Source organism: Microtus oregoni, unplaced genomic scaffold (assembly GCF_018167655.1).
Source record: "Microtus oregoni isolate MIOR12 unplaced genomic scaffold, Mior012 000060F_004, whole genome shotgun sequence".
In the NCBI taxonomy this organism is placed as follows: domain Eukaryota; kingdom Metazoa; phylum Chordata; class Mammalia; order Rodentia; family Cricetidae; genus Microtus; species Microtus oregoni.
Genome location: NW_024543839.1, coordinates 497,237 through 521,724, shown reverse-complemented (window position 1 = coordinate 521,724; position 24,488 = coordinate 497,237). Strand labels below are relative to the sequence as shown.

The 24,488-nt window shown below is 49.0% G+C and overlaps 1 protein-coding gene across 1 annotated transcript in view; it reads right to left on the bottom strand.

Annotated features, from left to right (window-relative positions):
- Positions 1-1,411: 1,411 nt before the first annotated feature.
- LOC121439123 (P2X purinoceptor 3-like) overlaps positions 1,412-24,488 on the bottom strand; it is a 33,708-nt gene continuing 10,631 nt past the window's right edge. The window contains exons 7-12 of the mRNA XM_041639629.1: positions 24,213-24,354; positions 23,665-23,801; positions 2,838-2,931; positions 2,501-2,566; positions 1,723-1,800; positions 1,412-1,525 (exon numbers count right to left, since the gene is read on the bottom strand). Coding sequence (XP_041495563.1) covers positions 1,412-1,525; positions 1,723-1,800; positions 2,501-2,566; positions 2,838-2,931; positions 23,665-23,801; positions 24,213-24,354 — 631 coding nt within the window. The remainder of the gene's footprint in view (positions 1,526-1,722; positions 1,801-2,500; positions 2,567-2,837; positions 2,932-23,664; positions 23,802-24,212; positions 24,355-24,488) is intronic.

Genomic DNA, 24,488 nt, shown 5'->3' with positions numbered 1-24,488 from the left:
AGAAAGTACATCTAAGCCAATGGAGACAAGATGGACTTGACTTCTGCTCAATAGCACCCTTCTCTGAGCACAGGACACCAGAGCTCTCTCTTGTCATCTCCCTACGATGACACAAGGCAAGCCCTTTTCCACTTCTGGCCTCAGTGTTGATGATCTGTAAGCAAGAGGGTTGGATACAATGGTTCCGGAGGCCCCGTTAGCTCCTAACCGAGCACCAGTTAGGATCACGTGGAACCTGGCTGGAAGCTAAGAAGGGATTGCATTTCACTATGCCTCCCACTTCTTTTCTGAGACAGTTTCAGGGGTCCCAGGCTGACCCCAAACTTACTGTGCAGCCACACATGAACCTTCCATCCTCTCTCCATCTCCTGAGTGCTAGGATTACGGGCGCACCACTATATGGTGTGTATAGTGCTGGACGTGGGTTCTAGGGCTTTCTTTGCACATCCTAGACAAACACTACCTACATAGCTACATCCCGAGCGCCTACCTGAGGCTTTCCCAACAATGCTTTAGACAAGGACAGCTGATGTACTGGGGCCTGGCGCTAGGATCCGCAACCACTTCTCAGCTGTCGTGTGTGTGTGTGTGTGTGTGTGTGTGTGTGTGTGTGTGTGTGTGTTCTATCTGGATTCTGGAACGAGGGTCCAGATGTGTGAGGGCCTAACTGGAGAAGGAAGGCCTGTTCCTCAGCTTGGGCCTGAGATACGCAGCAAGGCAAGGAAAAATTCACTGGCAGTCATACCTCCTATTTCCTTCTGAAGCTGGACTTGGCCCAGTCAGAAGTGAGAGTTTATACTCCATCTCACTGGGCTCCCCTAAAGTTGGGCCTGCATTCCTGAGAAAGCTCCCCGGTGACCTGGCCATTGGAAAGTCAGGGAAGGGCAACTGACCCAAAGGGCAGATAACCAGGGATCTGATTCTCCCCCTAAGGCTGTGGGCAAAGGACCTGGGTCGAACCCTTACTTTCTGGCCGCATGGCCTGGGGCAAATGACTCCGTCTCCCTGACCCCTTGCTTCTCTTCAAAAACAAAGAATGGAAACACACCCTATAGGATTATTTTAGGACTCAATGAGATAACGTGTATGGAAACGCCTGGTACTTGTAGGCCCCTATGGGCGTAACTATAGCAACCATTTTCTCTATCCTTTGGAAAGGGATGGATTCTGCTGTCCCAGGACCCTGGGAAGCAGATGGGAGGCATGCAAGGGGTAAACACGAGACTCGGGTTTTAGCGGGAAGCACTACCAGTCTGCTGAACGGGGGCCTGGATACCTGGCTGTGGTCTTTGGGGTGAGCAGCAGAAATGAGAGCCTGTCTCCTCCCCCCATCCCACCCCTTTCTGCCCAGAAAGAGTGGCGTGTTGGAGGTTCTGCAGCCTACGGGTGAGTGGGACCCTGGAAAGAGGCCCTAGCGGCCGATGGAGTAGGCCCCTGAGTCTGTGGACTGCTTTTCCACAGTGGCCTGGTCGCCGGGGAACACTGGGTTGGCAGAGGTGGTGCCCTTCAGTGTTGTCTCGTTCACCTGCAAACACAAGAGTCAGTCACGTCTGACGTGGGGCAGAATATTCCAATGGGACCCATTTGACAGAATCAGAAGCCGGGGTGGGGTGGGGTTGCCTGGCCCAACCCTCTCTCGGACCCCTGCATACTAATGGCCCACTGAACTTCTGCCATTGAGAGCCCGGGGTCCTTTGCTTTTCAGTCTCTTCCCCGACTCACCTCCTCAAACTTCCTGGCTTTGTAGTGATCAGCCCCTTTGAGGAAATTGAGCAGGATGATGTCACAGAGGACAGTGCCCTGGAGAAAGAGAGAGGCAGTACAGGCTCGAGCAGCAGCTTGGAGATTGGCAGGGCTCGAATAATTCCTGTGCAGCAGTTCTTGGTTAGGACGATCTACAGAAGACGACCCGACTGTACAGCTCTCAGAATATTCCCAGAGGCTCTTCAGGGTCCTCTATGGCCCACCTTTCTAGCTACTGAGAAATACCCTTGGATCACAAGCACAAAGGGCGTGAAGGAAGAAACAGGGAGTTAGGGGAGGAGTCTTCGGGATGGGCCTTTGTCCCCCCATTTCCTGGTGACTCTGTTCCTCACTAAGGCATCCCAGGACTGTGGAAACACGGAGTCTCTCCCTCCATTCATAGTGAGAAGCATGAATTTTTTTAAAAAAGATTATTATGTATACAGTGTTCTGCCTGCATGTATGCCTGTAGGCCCGAAGAAGGCCCCAGATCTTATTACAGGTAGTTGTGAGCCACCGTGTGGTTGCTGGGAATTTTTGATAAGACAGAACCACCTGAAAACAGGAAGGCAGTCTCTGGAGCCCACGAGCCTTGGGAGGTAATGATGGGAGATGCCCAAATCAGAGCTGCTTAGCAGCAGGTGTTGGAGGCCAGAAGGAGGGCTTAGCTGAACTGTCTGATAGCCCTGTGCCTCGCTTGGGCCGACTCTGGCTGCCTGGGAAGAGCCCAGGAAGAGCCTGGGAAGACTGAACTTACCACTCCCACGGAGGTGAAGGCAGCCACAGAGCTGATGATGGTAGGGATGATATTGAACTTGCCAGCCTGTACGGATAAAGAGCAAGGCCTGAAGACAGAGGGACCAGCAGGGAGGGGTGAAGGCTGAGGTTCAACCTGGGCTCCTGTGAGAGAGGCCGTGGAGCCGGAAGGGTTTGTGGAGGGTCAGACAGTTCCGCTCTGCATAGGATAGGGAGCTGATGGGGGATATGGCCAGTTGGCCCGTGGAAGGCCACTGTCCCGAGAGCCTCTTCAAGGCCCCAGTGCAGGCATGGGAAACCTCCCCTGGTCCCCTCCTCCGTTGGATCCCAGGACTCACGTTCCCGTACACCAGCACATCGAAGCGGATGCCGAAAGCCTTCAGGAGGGTGCGGTACTCGCTGCCGTTCTCCATCTTGTAGTACTTGGCAAACCTGGAGGCCGGGGGTGAAAATGGGTCTGTCTGTGAGCTCTCCTGCCTGAACTCTTAGGGTTCTTTAGAGCTCGACAGCCAGTTATCAAGCAGCTGATGGTTGGTAAGATGCCTGCCATAGTTCTTCCTGCACTCATGTGGGGACTCCAACGGCAGACTCTAAGGTCGAACCTAGAACCTACAGAATCAGCATCTTTCTTGGTGAGAACAAAGAATCTCCTTTTAAAATAATCTTCCTACAAGGGGTGTGTGTGTGTGTGTGTGTGTGTGTGTGTGTGTATCCCTATGAATGTGAATGCAATGGTCTATGCATGTGTATAGCTTGAGGTCAACATCAGGTGTCTTCTCTGATTGTCTTCTACCTTATCTTTGAGACTTTCTCAGTAAACCTGGGGCTCTCCAGTTGGCTAGACGGGCTAGTTAATGAGACCTCTCTGGTTGGCTAGACAGGCTAGTTAATGAGACCTCTCTGGTTGGCTAGACGGGCTAGTTAGTGAGACCTCTCTGGTTAGCTAGACGAGTTAGTTAGTGAGACCTTGGAAAGCCCCATCTCCATCTCTCCAGCACTGGGACTATGCACGTATGAGTGCTGGGGATGGAACTCAGGCTCTTAGGTTTGAGCAGCAAGTACTCTACCCACTGAACCACCTCTGAAAACCTCTCTCCCCACGAGTTCTATGTTTATGAAAGCTTGAACTACAGCTGACCACAACTGGCCCCAGGCTTCTTTAGTTCTATTTGCTTGGGTATCACGGGGCTCAGCTTTAACCTACCTGGGCTCAAAGCATGACTCATATAACTGTGGACCAGTCATTTAATCTGTCTGAGACCCAGTGGCTGCATCTTGAGGGGCAGCAATAGAACAGTTCTGCTCTATAGAATGCAATGAGAATTGAAAACACATGGCCATGTTCTAGAACATCCCTGGGCCCATGAAACATATACTAGTGTTGGCCTTGGTTATTTGCAGAAGAAATATATTTACATGGGAACTGAGAAAAGTATTTCCTGACGCCTCACCTCATTCTACCCTTGCCTCCATCCCATGGCAGAAGGAAGTGATTTTCATATTTTCCAAGGCTCTGCAAGGTTGAATGACTCACCTAGGATTTCCTACTGGAAACTCAACACTAGATCTGCCCAAGTCCTTTGCTTTGTCTTTTGCTCCTCAGCTCTGGTTGTTGGGTGCCGTATGGCAAGCTTGGGGCTTATAGGAGCGATCGCATTCCATTCTTCCCACTGACTCAGCTGGTGCCCACACAGAAGGGTGGTGTTCACACCCTGATTGGCAGATGCCTATGACAGGGGAGGGAGTTACCTGTGGTCTGGCAGCTCGTAAGTGCTGGACGCGGGGTTGGAATTGCACTGACCGTTTGAACTCTAAATCAAGGAAGGGCACTTCTCCTGATATGGCTCTGCCTACCACAGGCCAGGCTCTAACACCAGCAGAGTGTAATCTCCCTGGGCAAAACCCCACTGCTGGGAAGAGGGTTCCTGATGTCAGGATTCCGTGAAGTGATGGAAATGAAAGGGCCCAGAAAGTTCTAGGTGTGAAGCTGAAGCTGTGCTCGCTCAGTGCTGGCTTCTTCCTCTGAATGCAATGGTTGAGGCGGGAGAAGGAAGCGTCAGCCTGAGTGGATCGGAGCTGGAGGACCACAGGTGTGGGAGGAAGGCGTGGTGAAATGCTGGCTGCTGCTTTGGCTGCCTTTGGGGAACTCCGGACTCAGGCAGAAATGAGTCTGGATTCTACAGTCATCCCCTGTGAGGTTCCTAGCCCTCAAAATGTCAGCTTCAAGTCTATAAAGATGGGGTGCTCCTGTCCTGTCAAAGCTCTGCTAGCAGTAGCAGGTGAGTATTCGCTGAGACTGACTCTGAGCGCCACTAAAATCCCACAGCAGATATTTTGTCTGCTGGACACTGTCTTTCTCTGCCCAGGGAGCCTGTCTCTTGCCGCTTTTCCCAAGCAGTCTGCTCAGCTTTTAGGTGGGTTCATCCAAAGGAAGAACCCACAGGAGAGCAGAAAGAATGGGGTGTTCAGTCTGCTCAGCCTTCAGCAGTGGCTTAGCTTCCACACAGGCCGAGGGCTGACAGAGCAGCGTCAGTTTTTCTCCCTTGGCCTGCCCATGCTAGCCCTGGGACAACAGCTTCCACAGCTGACAGTCTTGGTCCTTCCCCATCTAGGTTGGCTCCTCTTGGCTCGTGTGTACCCTTGCGCATTGTTTCTTCATGGAATCACACCTTCTGGGCCACCCATGTCCCCTTGAGATGCCTACCCTAACTGTCCCCACTCTGCAGACAGGGAAGCTCAGGCCAGGGGCTTTTGTCACCAGTACAGGAAAGTTCAGGCAGCAGGCTTCTGCCCCCACCTGTGCCTGGGCAAGACGAGTACTGAACCCGCCACCAAGTAAGGCTGAGAACCATTCAGCGGAAGCATTCTCGGGGGTGCCTGATGCGAGGTGTTGCCCGTGGGTTCTGCAGTTGAAGGGACAGAGTGAGGGAAGACGCCAGAGTTCTCCAGAGACTGACAGTGACCCAAGGGGATGCTGAATGAAGAACAGCCACTGCGCAGGAAGGAAGGAAGGCTCGGAGGTCAAGAAAATGTGTGGGGAATGAGACCATCTTTAACTCCGGTCAGTAATGTCTGGGTAGCAGTGGAGAGTTCTATTTAGGTCAAAGCAGAGCAAAGTGAATCCAGCAGCAGCAGGGGGATGATGGAACGGACTGCAGAAAGGGAAACAGTTCTCTATCTATGGCGAGACCCAAGAGCCTGGATCTTCAAGGAGACCTCCAGGGATATCTCAAAGAAGTGTTTGAAATGAACAGAAGATTTCAGACACCCATGGCTTTCAGGCTGCCTTGAGGGTGTGTAGATCAGACAGACCACGCTGTATAGATCAGACAGACCATGGTATGTAGATCAGAGAGACCATGGTATGTAGATCAGAGAGACCATGGCCATCTCAGCACCCACTATTTATAAAGCCCCAGAAATACATGCAGAACACCTCGGCTAACTCATGAATAATGCATGGCTGTTGACCCATTTTACAGATGAGGAAGATGAACAGGTAACTTGCGTGAGTCAGGATACTGATGACTTCTGAGTCTATGACTTGGAATCTCTGAACCATCTGTCTTCAGCTGGCTGTTAAGGAAGCAGGGCACCCTAGTGCAAAGTCCTAGAGTTCTTCTAAATTCTACATTCTTACATCACTGCAGGATTCAAGGTCTCTGTCACTGAGATGTACTCCTAGCAACTGGACAGGGGGAGTGGGGACGAATCACGGGTGTTTGGGGAGGGCAAGGGTCAGGCCTGCAGTCCTGCAGCCTTTGTGTGCAGCCCAAGGCTGCGTCCACGACAAGAGCTCTGACATGGACTCAGAGAACAAGAAGTTGGCAGCCTGGGCTCCACTGGTTAAATTTATCCTGGGAAAAAATGTGAAGGGAACAGGGAGAAAAATCAGAGCGGACTTGGTTTTCTTCCAGCACCTACCTTCCAAGAGGCAATAAGCGTGGTAAGATCATTATCTCACCAGCCACCCACCCTCAAGGAGGCTTCCTGCTGGGAGGGAGGAATTGCAGAGCCCAGGGAGGAGGGTCTAGGCTGTGAACAGGACCAGACTCTGTTCTAGGGGAGCCAACGAAGATCGTGGAAGCTGTCGCATACCTGAGGCGGGGATGTCTCAGGGCACAGGGGCTTGGAGTATGATCTCTTGTGAGGCACGCCTGGACTGTTTTCCCAGTCCCTCGTACCTAATAGGGCTTCATCACTGGCTCTTCTAATGGAATGAGGATGGATGTGAGGCTCGTTACCGTCGGCTACGATGGTTCAGTGCAGTGTACCTTCTGTGTTCTCCTTTTCTCCCATCTAATGACTAATGGTGTAGGAACCAGGGGAGATTGATGAAGCAATCCTGGAGGAGACTGAGTCGAGATAGGGCCCAGAATAACCGCACAAAGCCCTCCAACATTACTGGCCCACAATGTTGTCGCCGATGAGATGAGAGGACTGTTTGTTACAGCAGTTGTCAGTACTTACTCTGACTGTTACATCCCTCCCCACTAGCTTTATCACTGAGAAGACTGAGGCACAGTGAGAAGTGCTTTTCCAAAGGACAAAGAATAAGTTAGAGCTGACAAGGACTGCACCAAATGGGTCATTCCGAGGGTTAAGCCCTCTAAGAAGGTCCGAGATCTGAGGATGCTACTCGGCTCTTCTTAAACCAGCATTTTGTCCCTGCGTAAGTCACTCAATCTCTCCGAGACTTTACCTTTACTGAAAGGGGGCGGGTTGTGGAGAGAATGAATTAAGAGAGTGGAGTGTCTTATCCTAAGGCCAAGATAAAGAATAGCATTGTTATTTGCCTTAACTCTTCTTGCTCCTAAAATATTAATATTACAATATTAACTGTAATATAATATGATACAACATTTACGATATGCTATATAATAATTATAATATAGTAATATTAGTAACATATACTAAACTCTTACTGTGTAGTTCACAGTGTATAGGACTCACAGAGTTCTCTGTAGTGCCGTAGCTGCCAGCACATCCTGAGAACCAGGAACCGGCACTGTGAACAGTGTTCTGCACTCACCGATTCACTTTGTGCTTGCAGCCACTCCATGTCACAAAGCACTGTTACAGATGAGTGGACGGGGTCAGAGGGGCTAAAGAGTCTAAGCCAAGGTCAGGAGAGGAAGCTGGACCCCCAAGCCCCGTTCGTCCAGCTGCAGAGTGCACACTCTTAGCCAGCTCCGTGCTTTGATAATGGTTTGTCTCCTGCTGAAACTGAATCTCCGTGTAAGACGTTAAGAGGTGGGACAGGCAGGACCTTTATGAGGTGATTAGCTCCTCTCCTTGTGAATCTCTGACCCAGTAATAATGGGTAAATGCGTTAAAGTGGATGTGCTGGGCTGGGGAGACGGCTCAGCAGATAAAAGAGCACTTGCTGCCCCTGTAGAGAACCTGGGTTCGGTTCCCAGCACCCACATGGTGGCTCACAACTCTCCATAATTCCAGTTCCGAGGGATTGGACTCCTCCTTATTACCTCCACAGACACCAGGCACACATATGGTGTACATACATACTTTCAAGCAAAACACTCATACACATAAGATAGAAATAAATACAGTTTAAAAAAGAAAGGATGACTGGGCGTGGAGGGCAGATGCTGTTAATCCCAGCATTTAGGAGGCAGAGGCAGGCAGATCTCTGTGAGTTTCAGGTCAGCCTGGTCTACATAATGAGCTCCAGGACAGATAGAGCTTTGTAGAGAGATCCTGTCTCTAACAAACAAAGAGTGGGCGTGTTATGACAGCAGGTCCAGTGTGTCTATTGAACATCACCTGTCTGTCACTATGCGATGTCTCATGCTGCCTCAGGGCTCTGACAGCAAGAAGACCGTCTCCAGATGTGTCCCCTCTACTCTGACCCGTCTCCAGATGTGTCCCCTCTACTCTGACCCATCCCCAGATGTATCCCCTCTACTCTGACCCATCTCCAGATGTGTCCCCTCTACTCTGACCCGTCTCCAGATGTGTCCCCTCTACTCTGACCCGTCTCCAGATGTGTCCCCTCTACTCTGACCCATCCCCAGATGTATCCCCTCTACTCTGACCCATCTCCAGATGTGTCCCCTCTACTCTGACCCGTCTCCAGATGTGTCCCCTCTACTCTGACCCGTCTCCAGATGTGTCCCCTCTACTCTGACCCATCCCCAGATGTATCCCCTCTACTCTGACCCATCCCCAGATGTATCCCCTCTACTCTGACCCATCTCCAGATGTGTCCCCTCTACTCTGACCCGTCTCCAGATGTGTCCCCTCTACTCTGACCCGTCTCCAGATGTGTCCCCTCTACTCTGACCCGTCTCCAGATGTGTCCCCTCTACTCTGACCCATCTCCAGATGTGTCCCCTCTACTCTGACCCATCTCCAGATGTGTCCCCTCTACTCTGACCCATCCCCAGATGTGTCCCCTCTACTCTGACCCATCCCCAGATGTATCCCCTCTACTCTGACCCATCTCCAGATGTATCCCCTCTACTCTGACCCATCTCCAGATGTGTCCCCTCTACTCTGACCCGTCTCCAGATGTGTCCCCTCTACTCTGACCCATCCCCAGATGTATCCCCTCTACTCTGACCCATCTCCAGATGTGTCTCCTCTACTCTGACCCGTCTCCAGATGTGTCCCCTCTGCTCTGACCCATCTCCAGATGTGTCTCCTCTACTCTGACTCAGAATCACAAGTCAAAATGAGACCCTTTCTTTGTCCATACCCAGCTATGGTATTGCTATTAGTAACAGAAAATGGGACAGGGCAGCCAGAATTCTAGATTGTTCTCCCGCTCCCTGATTTATCTCAGGTCCTGACTCCAGGCAGTACTTCTGCAGCTAGGAGGATCTCTTCCACTTTCTGGTGTCTGAATCCCTGGTGTCACAGACTGGGTTGCACAGGAAGCCCAGGAGAGCTGCTCAGAGTGGGAAGAAGGGACCCCTCCACCTGGAAAGGGGAAGGCTGGCCTCTGTAGATCCCCATTCTCATCCCTCTAGTCTTGAACTTCTTGGCTAGGAAGTGCGCTTGGTGATAAGAACACTGCCACTCGACACCCTGGCCTGGAGTTCAGGCTCTCCTAACATGAGCCACAACACACGTTCTCCCCACCCCAGCACATGCCTGCCTTCCCGTGAGTCCCGGACATGCTCCACATACAGACCCTGGAGCTTTGGCTCACGCTGTACCCCTTTCCCCCCTCTCCACTCCGTGAATACTTTATCTATCCATTAGGGCCCAGGCTCAGACAACCTCTCACTTTTTCAGTGGTCAGTAAAGGCTTAGAACGCTTACTGGGTGCTGGGCACTGGGCTAGGCACCGCAGACACACTGATAAGCTCTACTGTTGTTAGAGGGAGAGAAGTGTCCGTCACAAAACCCAAAACGGGGCGCAGAGAAGCCTGGGAAGCTGAGGCACACCAGCTGAAGAGCACAGGGTCGCCAAAGACTTTTGGCCTAGGCTCGATTTCAGGCAAAGTTCGGGGTGATAACACTGAGCTTGGTGGGCTGGGCGAGAGGCGGAGGTGGCAGTCCTGGTTAAGAGAGCAACAGGTTTTTTCATGGAAAGGACATGGTGCTTTGGAGAAGCTGAGCGTGTGGCTGGACTGGAAGGTAGGGATGGACCGAGGTGCCTGTGGCTTGATCCTCCTGCTCTGGCTAGGTCATCATAGCGAGGGGCTGAGCAAACACTTACTGGAACAGCAAATGAATTTCTCGATTCTTAACCCCTCAAAGATTGAGTTTCTCAATGCCAGCCCCTGGGCATCCTTCTGCTGGCCAGGCTTCTCCAGATTCTCCCAGTTTGGCAGATGGAACTAGGATGGTGGTAACAACACACTGTTTTCTCTCTCAGACAGAAAACATTTAGATCCAGCAGCTGGCTAGGTGGGAAGGTAGGTGCCACTGGTGGGGGACATGTTGGGAGGAGAGAGGACATAACACGTGTGGGGCACTTACACAAGCTCAGCCTGGAGGGGAGGCTTCACACTCAGGACTGCCTCTGATAGCCCTAGGTGGCATAGGGACTTAGACTTGGGACAGTCCTGGGGTCTGAACCCTTGCTTTGCTACTTGAAGTACTTTATACACCCTTGGAAACTCTACTCCCCCCCCCCCACACACACATATCACTTCCCTGTCTGTAAGGTGGAGACATCAGCATCTGGTGGCTGAGGGGATTAACTAGTGATGGGGGAAGGAGGGGAATACTTAGGGAGAGCCAGGAGAGGAAGAAGGGAGAAATAACACCAAGAATGTTTTTAAAAGCTGTAGGAAAGCACATTGCTTTAGAAGCTTACTTAAAAATACATACATAACACATATATGTATGTGATAAATGGAGTGATAATGCTTCCCACAAGAGCTATAGACTATGTAATAAAAACCCCAGTGCCTGGCATGAGAAACTCCCTTTGAGTCCAAGAGGCTACTGCCATTGCACTTGGCATCTTCTAGAACATGAAAGTGAGACCGTAGTGCACTCTGAACACAGGACTTGGAAGAATGAAGCTAGGAGCGACCCGGAGCCTCCTTCCTGAGGACTGTGGCTCTCATAGTATCTGAAGGAGCAACACAACATGCCAAAAGAGAAAGGCCATCAACAGTTCTACCCGCTGTAAAGCACATGAACCACAATGACAACATGGCAAGGTATCCCTAAAGGTGAAATAGTGGTGCTCACATCTTGGTGGACAACAACTGTCTGTCTGGACTTAAGGCTTGCTGAACAGGAAGGAAATCACGCCTCACGCTGTAAGCCTAGCTAACCACGCAGAGCTAGTGAGGAGAACCGACCACAGCCACTTTTCTAAGCCAGGGTATTTCCTCACTGTGTTCTAAACACCAGTCCTGACATCTACAGGTAAGTGTGGCTCTCATCTCTCATCTCGGAAGTTTCTTTTCACATCAATAGAGACCATTACAGAGAGCCATAGCTAGTCAAAATAGAAAGAACAGCTCACTGTGGGTGCCTGTCTCCAACTGATACAGCTACAACACAACCCTTATATATATCTAGGGCTCAGAGGACAGCATGGAAGAGGGGGCTGGAGAGACTGTGAGAGTCAGAGGACCAGGACTCCTGCCTGAGATAGTTCTCTAGACACGGAAGCTGTATGCATGGAATCACAATGCGGTTGACTACACAAGACCTGCATAACGACACCAGCTGATGCGCCAGTGTCAGTGGGGAAATTTTACAAGGCCTTTCCACTAGGATAAAGCATTACAGGTCGTTAAATCGCTGCTGAGAGACAACCAATCAATTTCCCCAGGAATTAGTTCCCTGATACGTTGTTCAATCCTAAGTGGCCATCCTTAAACACATGCATGTACAAGCAACACAGAATTGATTCAGTAGGCTGTGTGTGTGTGTGTGTGTGTGTAGCCTGTTTATCTTCACTTCCTTTATTTTTTGTTTGATTATTTTTGAAACGGAGTCTCGCTGTGTGGCTTGGCTGGCCTGGAACTCTCAGTAGACTGGGATGGTTGTGGTACTCTTCCTGTCTCTGTTCCCTGAGAGCTGAGATTACAAGGTGTATACCACCACCCCAGACTCTCTGTGATTTTACAAGCCAGAGAAAACCAGAAATACGATCAGGTTAGGGACATGGTTGAGATCCTAACTCAGGCTGTTCAAATCCAAGGTCTACGGCTTCTCTAAGACAGAAACTAAAAGGGAGCAATAGCAAAATTATAGTCATGAAGTAGCAAATAAATAATTTTATGGTTTAGGGTCACCCGAACATATGGTACTGTAGTAAAGGGTTGCAGCATTAAGAAGGTTGAGGTCCACTGAGCAGAGCGAGTCTCTCTTCTCTGTCTTGCTCTCTGGCTTCTGGAGATGTGGTTGATGGGGGAGGTACTGGCTGGGCATCAGAAGGCAAGCAAGAGGAAAAGGTGGGTATTTACTCTGCCTGCTGCTTCCAAGCCCTGTCTTGCTTTTCTTAGTGGCTATGTCTGTTTGTGATGGCTGCTCCTGCCCGGAATCCTGGTCTAAACCACGTGCCCATTCCTCCCTGCAAATCTAGAGTAGCGATGGCTGTCTGTATTCCCCCCTGTCTGCTGCAGCTCCCATGTTGGTGCCTTGGCTGTACACTTCTTCCCAAGTCTTGGCTCAATGTGCTTTCTTACTGAGACCTCCACAGAGATAGCTGTTCCATGAACAGACAGGACAGCCCGACACTGGACCAAATTGAGCTGTGTTGAGGCCTGCCAGTAGGGCAAGGCTTCACGCGTGTTCCCTTGTGCCGTCAGCGGGAACGGATAAAGGATGAGTAAGTACGAACGCCAATTGCTGTAATAAATCATTTGTCAGATGTGCTTCTGTGGGTCAGGACTGAAGCTCCGTCCCAGCGTGGCGGGGCTATAAATAACAGTGCACACTTCAGCAGCCCCAGCTCTCAAAGCCATCCCTGGTCCCAACCCTATGTGTGTTAATTTAGGCTGTCAGAGTTCAAAAGGCTTTATAGCCCATTTTACAGAAAAGGAAACAGGCCCACAGAGGCTCTGAGACTTGCTTTCAGTTGCACCAAGTGTCCCTGATTTGTATCCACTCCCTGGACTCTAACTACCTCCCCTTTGTTTCATGATAATGGTGAGGAGAACTGTTATTAGGACAGGGTCTCACTATGTAGCCTAACCTGCCCTGGTTGACCTGGAGCTCACTATGTAGACCAAGATGACATCTAGTTCATTGAGTCATGAATGCCTCTGGATCCTACAAGTTAGGTTTAAAGGCAGATTGATTCTTTTTGTTTGTCTTCTGAAGGCAAACCTGGCCTCAAACTCAGTATGTAGCTGAGAATGTATTGTGGGATGTCTTTCTGTATGCATTTACTATGCTACAATGAAAACCTCAATTTTTGGTTAGCCAGAAGAGGGGAAATGCTGTGGGATGTCTTTCTGTATGCTATGATATGTGTTGCTCTCATTGGTTGATAAATAAAGCTGCTTTGGCCTATGGCAAGGCAGGATAGAGTCAGGCAGGAGATCCAAGCAGAGATACAGGAGAAGAGCAGAATTTAAATGTAAGCGTTAGCTAATAATAAGCCTTAGTCATGGGCTAAGCATCTGTAAGTAATATTAAGTAAGTAATATTGGAAGCTGGTGGGCAGGAGAGAAACTCTAATTACAAAAATGACCTTGAATTTAGGATCTTCCCCTCTACCTCCCAAGTGATTACAGGTGTGCACCAGCATGCCTGGTTTTATACTGTGTTGGGCATCAGAAAACAGGGCCTTATGTATACTAAGCAATCTACAACTGAGTTACATACTCAGTTTCATCTTAATTATTCCTAGTCATCCTTCAGTAATTCCAAGAGGTTGATTCTAGGAGCCTTGTAGATACCAAGACCCATTTTTATAAGGCTCAAGCCCCTTTTATAAAACAGCATGGTATTTGTCTAAACTGTGCACACTGTCCTGTGTGTGCCATATCCTCCCTACATAACTTATAAGGCTCACCAGAGTGTGTATTCTGTGCAAACAGTGGTCATGCTCTATTGTTTAGGGTATAAGAAGGAAACAAAGCCTGCTCTTCTTTGGGGCAGGTATAATTACTTCCTCAAATATCTCTGATCTATGTTTGGTAGCATCCACAGATGTAGAACCCACAGCTAAGGAGAGCTGCCTGCATTTTTCAGTATAAACAGTTTTTCTATTTGGGTTTAGGTTTATCATTCTCTTGATCACAGGAACTGGCCTCATTCCATTCCCCGTCAGCCCTGCAGCTCAGCATGTGAGAGAACCAGCAGCTGAAAGAGACCTTCAAAGCCATCGCCTCATTATCTGTAAGAGTTTTCACTCTTGAGGCCTCAACACTCCTGTGCAGGAAGCATGCAGCCAAGTTTAAGCTTTGAGTAGTGCCAACCATTACAAGGGCTTCCCCATGCTGAGCTGACACTCAAGAACGCTTGCTGAATGAAGAAGCGTTTTTTATCACCGAGCACAAATCCCTTGGAAGCACTCATATCTGTTTAGAAATGATTTGTCCTCCCATAGAGTAGTGGAAACTCCTTCCTAAACCAGGACCCAAAACTGTTAAACCAGCAGGAAAAACAGCAACAAACGTGCAGGATCCGGTTTGACTTGAGAGGGAAATTTTGGGTCTGGGATTTGGGTTTCTCTGTGAAGGAGGTGCTGTTCTCAGCAAAGCTTTGCCTGCTGGGAAGTAATTTTGCCAGCTGAAATACACTTTTACAGTTGATTCTGTACAGATAGAAAAATATTGCCTGGCAGTCTCTTTGCATCTGGGACGGGGGCCACATCTTTAGAGCCTGCTTGGACTCCTCCCCTGAGAGACAGGCCCAAAGCCAAGCTTATTTATTTAGGGTCTATGGACCTGATAAACTGCAAAAGCAGCCATTTAAAAAGTTGCCTGTTGTTGATCTTTAAGAACACATCCCGAGCTGACCGTGGTAGTCTGCACCTGTCATGCAGCCCTAGGAGAGGCAGAGGGTTGCTGTGAGGTAGCAGCTAGCCTGGCTTGCATAATGAGCTGCAGGCCAGCCTGGGCCACAGGGAGAGGCAGGGGCAGGGGACAACCGTACTGGTCCTATAGTTTACTAGCAGCCGCGAGTGCAGGCTGTGGGGCCAGGCTGCCAGTCTCTGAACGTCTTCCCTGGCACTATATAAGGGTATGTGGCTTTGCCCAGGTTAATGGGACCACCCAAGGCCCAGAGTTTCTCAGAGGTGAAGAGATAACCCCTTTGGCTCTTTGGTCAGCACTCAACAAGTTTTAGATGATATTTTCTATTAGTAACATTGGTTTCTGTGCTGACAGGCTAAACATGGATGTTAGAAAGAGCTATATGCACCCGGGACCACTGGTCCTCCCATGACATGGCAAGAGAGAGAGGGGAGGAGAGAGAACCATGGGAACATGCAAACACCCCACGGAAAGGCCTTCCCAATAATGGTTTTCTGTGGAAATGACTGAAGTGGCTGCCTTTGAAACCCAGTCTCTGCAGCGTCTGAAAGCAGGGAAGGAAATCCAGATTGCAGGGAGAGAGGTGAAAGCCAGGGCCCACTTCAGCTCTGTCTGTCAGCTGGCCTGGGAGCTTGGTGAGCTGTGTGCTGTGAGATGGGAGGGGAACCACCCAGATCCTGAGCTTCAGGAAAGCTGCCGCGGGTGATTTTCCAACACAGAAAGCCTGCTGGAAATACCTAGCACACGAGGAGTATCTAGCAGATGAACAAGTGCCCCCCCCCACACACACTTTTTTCGGTCCTAGACACCAAGAGAGGAAATCCAAAACTGTGTTGTCTTTTAGTAGCAATGCTGTCTTAGGAACTCTGAGAGTGAAACTGAGAAATCAGACATCATTAAAAGTGCTTCTGTTCCCTTCTCCCCAGCTGTCAGCACTGGGTATATCCCTATGGCTACTGTATTTGTGTGTTGTTGGGCCAGTCACATAATGGTTGAGGGTATGCCAGAAGAAATGAACACAGACCAGGCTTCTGGCTTTGAGGCTCAATGAAGTCGGGCCATTTCTGAGTGGGAGGGTGTGGTGGTCTGTCAATGAGGTCAAAGAGCCAAGCGTGAGAGGGCTTCACAGACTCAACATTAAGGGCTTCTTTAAAAAGTAAAGATTTAGGGGCTGGAGAGATGGCTAAGTGGTTAAGAGCATTGCCTGCTCTTCCAAAGTTCCTGAGTTCAATTCCTGGCAACCACATGGTGGCTCACAACCATCTGTAATGAGGTCTGGTGCTCTCTTCTGGCCTGCAGACATACACACAGACAAATATTGTATACATAATAAATAAATAAATATTTTTTAAAAAGTAAAGATTTATTATCCTTTTATATATACATTGGGGATTTGTCTGCATGGACGTCTGTGTTAGGGTGTCAGATCCCCTGGAACTGGAGCTACAGACAGCTGTGAACTGCCATGCAGATAATGGGAACTGAATCCAGGTTCTTTGAAAGAGTAGCCGGTTCTCTTAACCACTGAGTCATCTCTCCAGATGAGAGCCAGAGGGGAGTTTTTGAGGTCTTCGAAGACCAGGAATTTTAGGTTGCATGTGTATAACTGACTGGAAGGACGACCCTTCCGCCCCGGCTGCCATCTATGACACCAACTTCTGTGAGGGGAGCAGGACTGAGAGAAAAGGAGCCCATGTTGCTGCTCTGTGTAGCTCTTGTAGACAGTATCCCTTAAAGGCATGCTATGGACTGAACCCAGGGCCATGCACACGCTAGGAAAGGGCTCTACCACTGCGCTACATCCCTAGCCTAAAAAAAGCATATTTTAATAAAACTTATATTTGTAGATAACATAGCCTCTAAGAACAAAAGCAGCAAAACGCCAGCAAAATTGTTCATGGCTAGGAGTACACAGTCTTTTATTAGGCAATGGTTCACGCTTTCACCAGGGTTCAGAGACCTCCACAAGGCAGCAGAGGGACTTTGACTGGACCTCACATGTGCCCTCTGACCCTAGCTTCTCCCTGCCTCAGTGGGCTGCTTTGCCTCTGTTCTGACTGCTGAGGCTTCACTCTCCATGCATGCCCATGTCTTTAGTTCTAGCCCCTTTCCACAGGCCCTGTAGCTCCCTGCACCCTGCCCACATTTTCAAAGCAGTATCTTTATTAAGCTCTCCTCAAAATACCTAATTTGGGTCTGTCATTTGCTTCCTGCTGAGGCCCGCATAGACACGGTGTTATAAATCTGCCACTATCATCAATGCCTACACACACACATACACACACACAGAGATACACACATACATATACACACATACACACATAATACATACATATACACACATACACGCATGCACGCATGCACATACATACACACATGCATACATATACACACACGTACACACATACACACACGCACACATGCACTGTACACGTACACAGACTTGCTCTCTCTTGGCTTGTAACATTTAATCACTAACAAACATGTGTGCCTCACAAACTCACCATGCAGTACGACAATTAGCCCAATTCAAAATACTGAGCTGAATTTTCAGAGGGAATTGAGGCAAATTAAGGGTATATACCTGGGCTGCAAGGTCCCACCCCATTCCTGTCTAAGCTACGGGATGCTACCTCCTGCTTCTGGGGGGTCCTTTGTCTATAGACTGTTGAGCTGTTAGTTCTTATGTTTAGACACGGTGGCAACACTTTGTCTACCACACACCCAGACAACCCTATCAACTGTACTCTCTATATGCTCGGAAAAAAGCTCCAAAAACAAACAAACAAAAAACAAACAAACAAAAAAAAAACACTAGGAGATACTTAGAATAGTTAACTATGCAGAATAGACAAATCTAGGTATAAAAACCAAACATTCTTCTGACCAAACTGCAGGTGGAGAAAGAACAAAAGCCTTTAGAGATCACACAAAAATTAATTTTAGATGGAGAGAACCAAGTCCACTAGGTAAGAACTGAAGGGAGATGTACCCAGGCCACTTTTCCAGTAACTGGACCTGACTCATGACCAACAGGCCACCGTATGAAGCATCCTCTTGCTTGGGGTTGTGACTTAGGAAAGCAGATGCCAGCGGCTTGGACAGAATGACCTCTATGGCTACACTAAGATGCTCTCGTGGTCTTAGACCAAGCACCTCCCCTTCAGAGCGTTTGTTTCCCCTCTGTAAAGGGACAGCGTTGTCTAGATGTGCTCATGGGATCTTTAACACCTAGACCATCTCAAAATCAATGATTCTGCAGGCAAAGAGCTGCACAGAGTGGGGAGGTGGGGGCAGAGAAATGAGCCGCAGAAGTAATTAGCGATGGAAGTGCAGGTCTCCAGCTGCCCCTGGGTATCAGATGTGCAGCGAAAAGCAAGGCCAATCTTGTCTGAATAATTCCACTCTCTCCAGAGCAGACGGCAACAATAGAGTGGGGAGAAATCTGGCTTCTGTTGGAGGGGAGACGGACGAACTTGTTTGGGAGGCAAAAGGCCAGAATGCGGATTGGGCCGCCAGCATCTGCTAGTATTTTCACTCCCTGGGAACCCGGGTTCTTTGTTTTTTCAGCAGGGTGGAAAAAATCAACCACCTATGCATGCTTTACTGAGGATTCACGAGTGTGAATGCCGCAGTTTTCCTGGCTGTGGCAGGCATCACTAAGAATATTTATCCACATCCGGGTCCCTGCATGGACTGGATGTGTGAACTCAGCGAGCCTGCCTTTTCCCGTCAGGACTGGAGGGATTGTAGCGTCTACCCTCTAGGATGGGTGAGGAGCAATCAGACACACAGCATGCTATGCACGTGGCTATATGAGTGCCCGTCCTACTGCTAAGTGGCTTTGTGAGGTTCAAACATCAGCTTCAAATCACCTTGTCATGGAAACCATGGCGAGTGCCCTCTCCTTATCTGAGCGTCCAGAATGGCGATTTTCCCTGCCACAGCAGCAGCTTGGCCTTGAGTGTCAGTATGTCTACCGCTGTACGAGAGTGGCGGTGGGGACCCGGGTGGAGGGAAGAGATAGAACTGTGCCCTGCTTGGCAAGGATGCCAGATGTCTCCCGAAGGCAGTTTTCTTTGGCTCTCTGAAGACTTTACCCAGGTTCAGCTGGGTAGCTTTGCCTGCCCTGTACTTCTGGTTCTGTTACAGAGCAGGTTATTTAGGTTCCTCAGAGAAGCCTATGCCACTCAGGTGGCTCCCCTAGATCCTGATGATTACACTGGTGGAGTCCGGGGAGATCCTCTTCCCAGTCTTGTCCAAATAAACAATCTAAGCTATCTTCCTTTTGAGGCGTGAACTCAAATAGCCCAGGCAGACCTTGAACTCCCTCTGTAGCCCAGGCTGACCTTGAACTCCCTTTGTAGCCAAGGATGACCTTGAACTGATCCTCCTGCTTCTGCCTCCTGAGTGCTGAGGTTACAAGCAAGTGCCTCCATTCCTGGTTTTAGGTTTTGTGTAACTTCTTGAGGTGGCACTGGAGCCCCAGACTTCTTGCGTGTTAGGATCACACTCTACCGACTGAGCTACATCCACACCCTCAACCAAAGCTTATGTTGAACTAAGTGTTTCTCCGGTCCCATTGTGCCTAGCCAGGGCACAGCCACTGCATAATCAGCTGGAGCTACAGAACTCCAAAGCAGCTCTTCCTCAAATGAAAGATATTGTTCCAAACTGCTTGACAGCAGGAGGCGGGGTCTTCACAGCAGACCCCAACTTCACACAAGCATTCTGTCACTGGAGTCGTTTGGAGGACTGAAGGCTTCCTAATGGCCAAAGGGGAGTTATAATGTGAAAACTTGTATTTTAGATTGAGAATTTTATTAAAGTATATAACTATTTTAAGCCACCATACAAATATCCTTTGTATTGATCTCAGTGTGATGAACTAACTGAATAAATATGCCAATTTCTTCCAGTGAGCCAAACAGTATTTTTAACCTACTTTAAAATATGTGTTGTTTCCTAGGGTTTTTCAAACTCTGGAGTTGATTATGAAAGCAATTTCAATTTTTAAAAATTCTTCTTTCCAGAGAACATACATATATATTTTAAACTACCAAATGGAAAGTGTAATGGGAGAAGCCATTATTTTTTAAAGTTGCAAAGTAAGGTGAAAAGGAAAGCGGATTATTGTGATGGTTAATAACGACTGTCAATCTGATCTGATTTAAAACACCCAGGGCACCAACTTACGGGAATGTCTGTGAGGACTTTTCCAAAGAGATTTAACAGAGGAGTGAAGACCAACCCTGAATGTAGACAGTACCATCACAAAGGTTGGAGTGGCCACAAAGTGAAAAGGAGAAAGCAGGTGGAACCAGCATTCATCTCTCTCTGCTTCCTGGCTGAGCATGCAATGTGACCCGCCACCTCACACTCCTGCCACCAGGCCTTCTTGTCATTATGGATTATGCCCTCAAACCACAAGCCAAAGAAAATCCTTCCTTGGGGCTGGAGAGATGGCTCAATGGTTAAGAGCATTGCCTGCTCTTCCAAAGGTCCTGAGTTCAATTCCCAGCAACCACATGGTGGCTCAGAACCATCTGGAATGAAGTCTGGTGCCCTCTTCTGGCCTGCACATATACACACAGACAGAATATTGTATACATAATAAATAAATATTAAAAAAAAAAAAAAAAATCCTTCCTTCCTCAATTCCTTTTGTTGGGTATTTTGCCACAGAAGCTAGAAAAGTAGTTAATGCAAGAAATTGGTACCAGGAGCAGGGTTCCTGTTGCGATAAACATAATCACTTGGGTTTGCGTGCTTTTGGGATGAGTTTGCTGGAGGAATGCAAAGAATTTGGGGCTCCAGACTAGAGAAGCCCTAGAACTACATAGGAAGAGAGTAAAGGGCCACTGTGTGTCAGGGTCACCGTGACAGCACAGCAGGAACAGCAGAAAAGCCTGGCGTGTGCAGTAAATGAGAACGGAGTACGGCAGGTTTAAAGACAAAGACAAAGCGGATGAGGAGAAGGCAGCTAGAGCTGCTGGAGAAATCAATGCCACTCAAGAGAAACTGGCACCCTAGGGCAGTAGGAAAGGCGAGGTCTTACTCACAGAGCACTTCAACTTGTGAAAATGCAAATTCGCTTGAAAAAGAGAAAGCCTACATTAAGCATGCTAATCACCAGAACCAGAGGGCCACATAGGAAAGCATTTTCCCAGGGTCTGCCTCCAAGGCACACAAAGGTTGCCATAACCGTTGTCTGAGGGCTTATGCTACATCTTCATCTGGCAGCACAACTTGGCAGCATTTTCCATGAGGCACTGGTTCTGCAGGCATGGAGGAGTCACAGACGCTAACACCAGAGTTCTAGAAGCTACTGAAGCCAGGCAGTGTGGAGCTGGGTCAGGTCAGACTTGCTGTAAGTAGGCCTTAAGAGGCCATGGCATGAAGCTGAGAAGGTGAATCCTAAGTTGTAATGGAGACCCCAGGATATTGGAGATGCTAGTAATGAGGAATGCGTTCCAAGAACTGCTTCATGAAGCAGAGCTGGCCTAGGAGAGAGCCTGTGTGTACGGTAGGCACCAGAACCAGAACTGCAGCCACCCAAGAAAACTGCAGCCCAGACAGTGCCATCAAGAGCCCCACATCCCAGACATGGAACTACAGGGTTTGGTGTCGACCCTGCTGTGATCCAGTCATATCTTGTCTGAGTCTTTGCTTGTTTATTTCCATCCTTCCTTTGTCAGAAGAATATCATGTTTTCTTCATGATATTGCATAAGAGAAGTGTACGACTTGAAGGCTTGATTTTTACAGGGACTCATATATAAGACATTTCCCAAATCTCACAGGAGAACGTATTTAAAGTTCTGAAATTTTAGAACTGTTGAGATATTGGAGACTTATTAGAGATGAACTAATATATTTTAAATTACAAAATGAACAGGAGATAGGAATCAGGGAGGGATGCAATGGTATGATTTAAAAGTGATACGCTCGGGTGTCAAGCTGATGAAATGAAGACTTGTGATAGTTAATCCTGATTATCAACTTGGCCAGACTTAGATTCGCCTAGGAGACACACTTCTAGCCTTGTGTGATGGAGTGTTTAATTCAGGTGGGAAGACCCACCTGGATGTGGCGGATGTGGATGTGGCGGCTGAGTTTCAGGTGAGTGCAGAGCAGGCAGTGGGTGGAGTATCTCTGTTTGCTGACCGAGGATGCCATCTGACTAGCCACTTTAGGCTCATGATGACATGACTCCCCTCATGATGGACAGGACCCTCAAACTGTACCAAAACAAACCTTCCTGCTTTAAATTGCTTTCTTCTGGAATGTTTTCACAGGAGGCAAAAGACTAACTATATACAATGTAGCATTACACTGAAGACTGCTACAACAAGGTGGAGCTTGAGTAACAATTCTTCACATCTGTAACAATGTATTCTACGTATCTTACCCCATCTCTGCAAATCCGTTTTCTTAAGTTTCTTTTTTCAAGCATATAATGTTGTGTACTTAATCAGGGTCCTTCCGGGAATTTGGGGATTTTCAGAAATTAAGGCAAGGACTGGGGAAATAGCTCATTTGGCATAAGTGCTCAGTGCGTAGGCCTGGATATCTGAGTTCAAGTTCCCAGCACACATATAAAAGCCAGATGCATGGCACAGGGATCTGTAATAGCGGAAGCAGAGACAGGGAAATCGCCACAAGTGCATAGGCCAGCTGTCCTGATATGTGGGAATGAATGAGCAGGACCCTGCCTCAAACAAGGCAGAGAACATAGTTTGTAGAAAATTCAGAGTTTGTTCTCTGACCTCTGAATGTGCGCGTGTACACACATGCATGTGCATGCACACACACACACACACACACACACACACACACACACACACACAGGAGAGAGAGAGGGAGAGAGAGAGAGAGAGAGAGAGAGCGCAAAACTCCACCCTTTGGGCAGCTAAGTATATTCTCTCAGCATTTCACAGATGGGGACCTAATAGGGAAGAGGCCAAGGACTTGTTCAAGGCTCCGCTGTTCCAATCAGTTCACCCTGGGCTTCCTCTCTTTCCCTTTTGCCTAGTGGGAAAACTCCCCCAAATAAAAGTTCTTCAGGCCCCACAGCTATTTGGAATACCAATTAGATGATATTTAAAAACCAGTTTTCCCCCAGAAGAGCATGAAAGAACTACTGATCACTATAGCTGCTGCCTGTGAATCACGGGATTTCCTGGTTTTAGAGAGAAATGTCAATTTCCCATTTTGGAAGAAGAAACTGTGGCAGATATTGTGCTTACTTTGGGAGTCAGAGCCTCAGAAAATTCAGGCTCAGGGCAGGGAATGGGGCTGGACAGGAACCAGGCACACCAGCGTGTGTGCAGGACAGGGAATGGGGCTGGACATGAACCAGGAACACCAGTGTGTGTGCAGGGCAGGGAATGGGGCTGGACAGGAACCAGGCACACCAACCAGTGTCAGGGACAGAGCTAAAAGCAAGTAAAAAAAAATGACAGAATCGAGTACTTCCAGAAACTTTGGCCAGCTGGTGTGACTACTGTCCTCAGCAGATCCCAGGTGGTTGGATTCCTTTTATGGCAGGAATCCACACCTCACACCACAATTCAGGGATGGCCAGCTCTCAGGAAGTCCTCCCCAAGCTTGAACTGAAACCTGGTGGGGACCAGACGAGGGACATGAGGAGCTCTCTTCCCAATGTGCATTTCTGCTCGACAGGAACGTCGTTGGAGCTAGCTGCCTGAGGCTTCTGCCCCTGCTCAGCGAGGGAGGCTTACCTGAAGTTGTAGCCAGGGGAAACGCTGCTTTTCTCAGACACTCCGTCCAGCCGGGTGAAGGAATATTTGGGGATACACTGGTCCCAGGCCTTGTCCAGGTCACACACCCAGCCGATCTTAATGCCCAGAACGCCACCCTGAGGAAAGGGCCAGGTATGAGCTCTCTGCTGTCCTCAGTCAGGGCTGAGGGTTTGTGGAGAGGGATCTCTTTCTCTTCTCTACATGGGAGGTGGTAGTAGGGAGGGGGTGACCTTCGGGGAAGAGCCCAGAGTCTTAGAGTCCCCGAGAGACAACATAGGGAAGAGAGAGCACTGTTGCAGATAGCTTTCCTGTGGCATGGTGCTTTCAGGAGACGGAATGCCTCTTCTGGGGAAGTAGAGGCAAGATCTCTGGGGGAGAGATGGACAGGATTTGGGAATCTGCATGTCTGGGGTGCCTCCACCAGGAGGCATTTACTGCCCAGCATCCCAGGGGTGATCCCTGAAGTCTATGGGAGCCCTGAACTTTCTGGGTAAGCAGAGGGGCATGGACAAGAGACAGGTTCTCACCGTGCGGGCCAGCTTGGCAAAATCTTGCCCGGCAAACTTAACCACATCCCCTACCCTCAAGATGGGGCAGAATGGGGCCTTTTCAGGGTGGAAGCGGCATGTCTTTATGTCCTTGGCTGTCAGGTTGGGCAGGAGGTTTCCCCTGGGGAGGAAAGAGGAAAGAGATGAGGCCCAGAATTAAAGTAGAGATAGTTATGCCTAAGTTTTCTCCAGTCTTCTGTATGCTTCTGGCCCTCAACACCGAGATGGGGACATCTACTGCACCTCAGCCCCTCC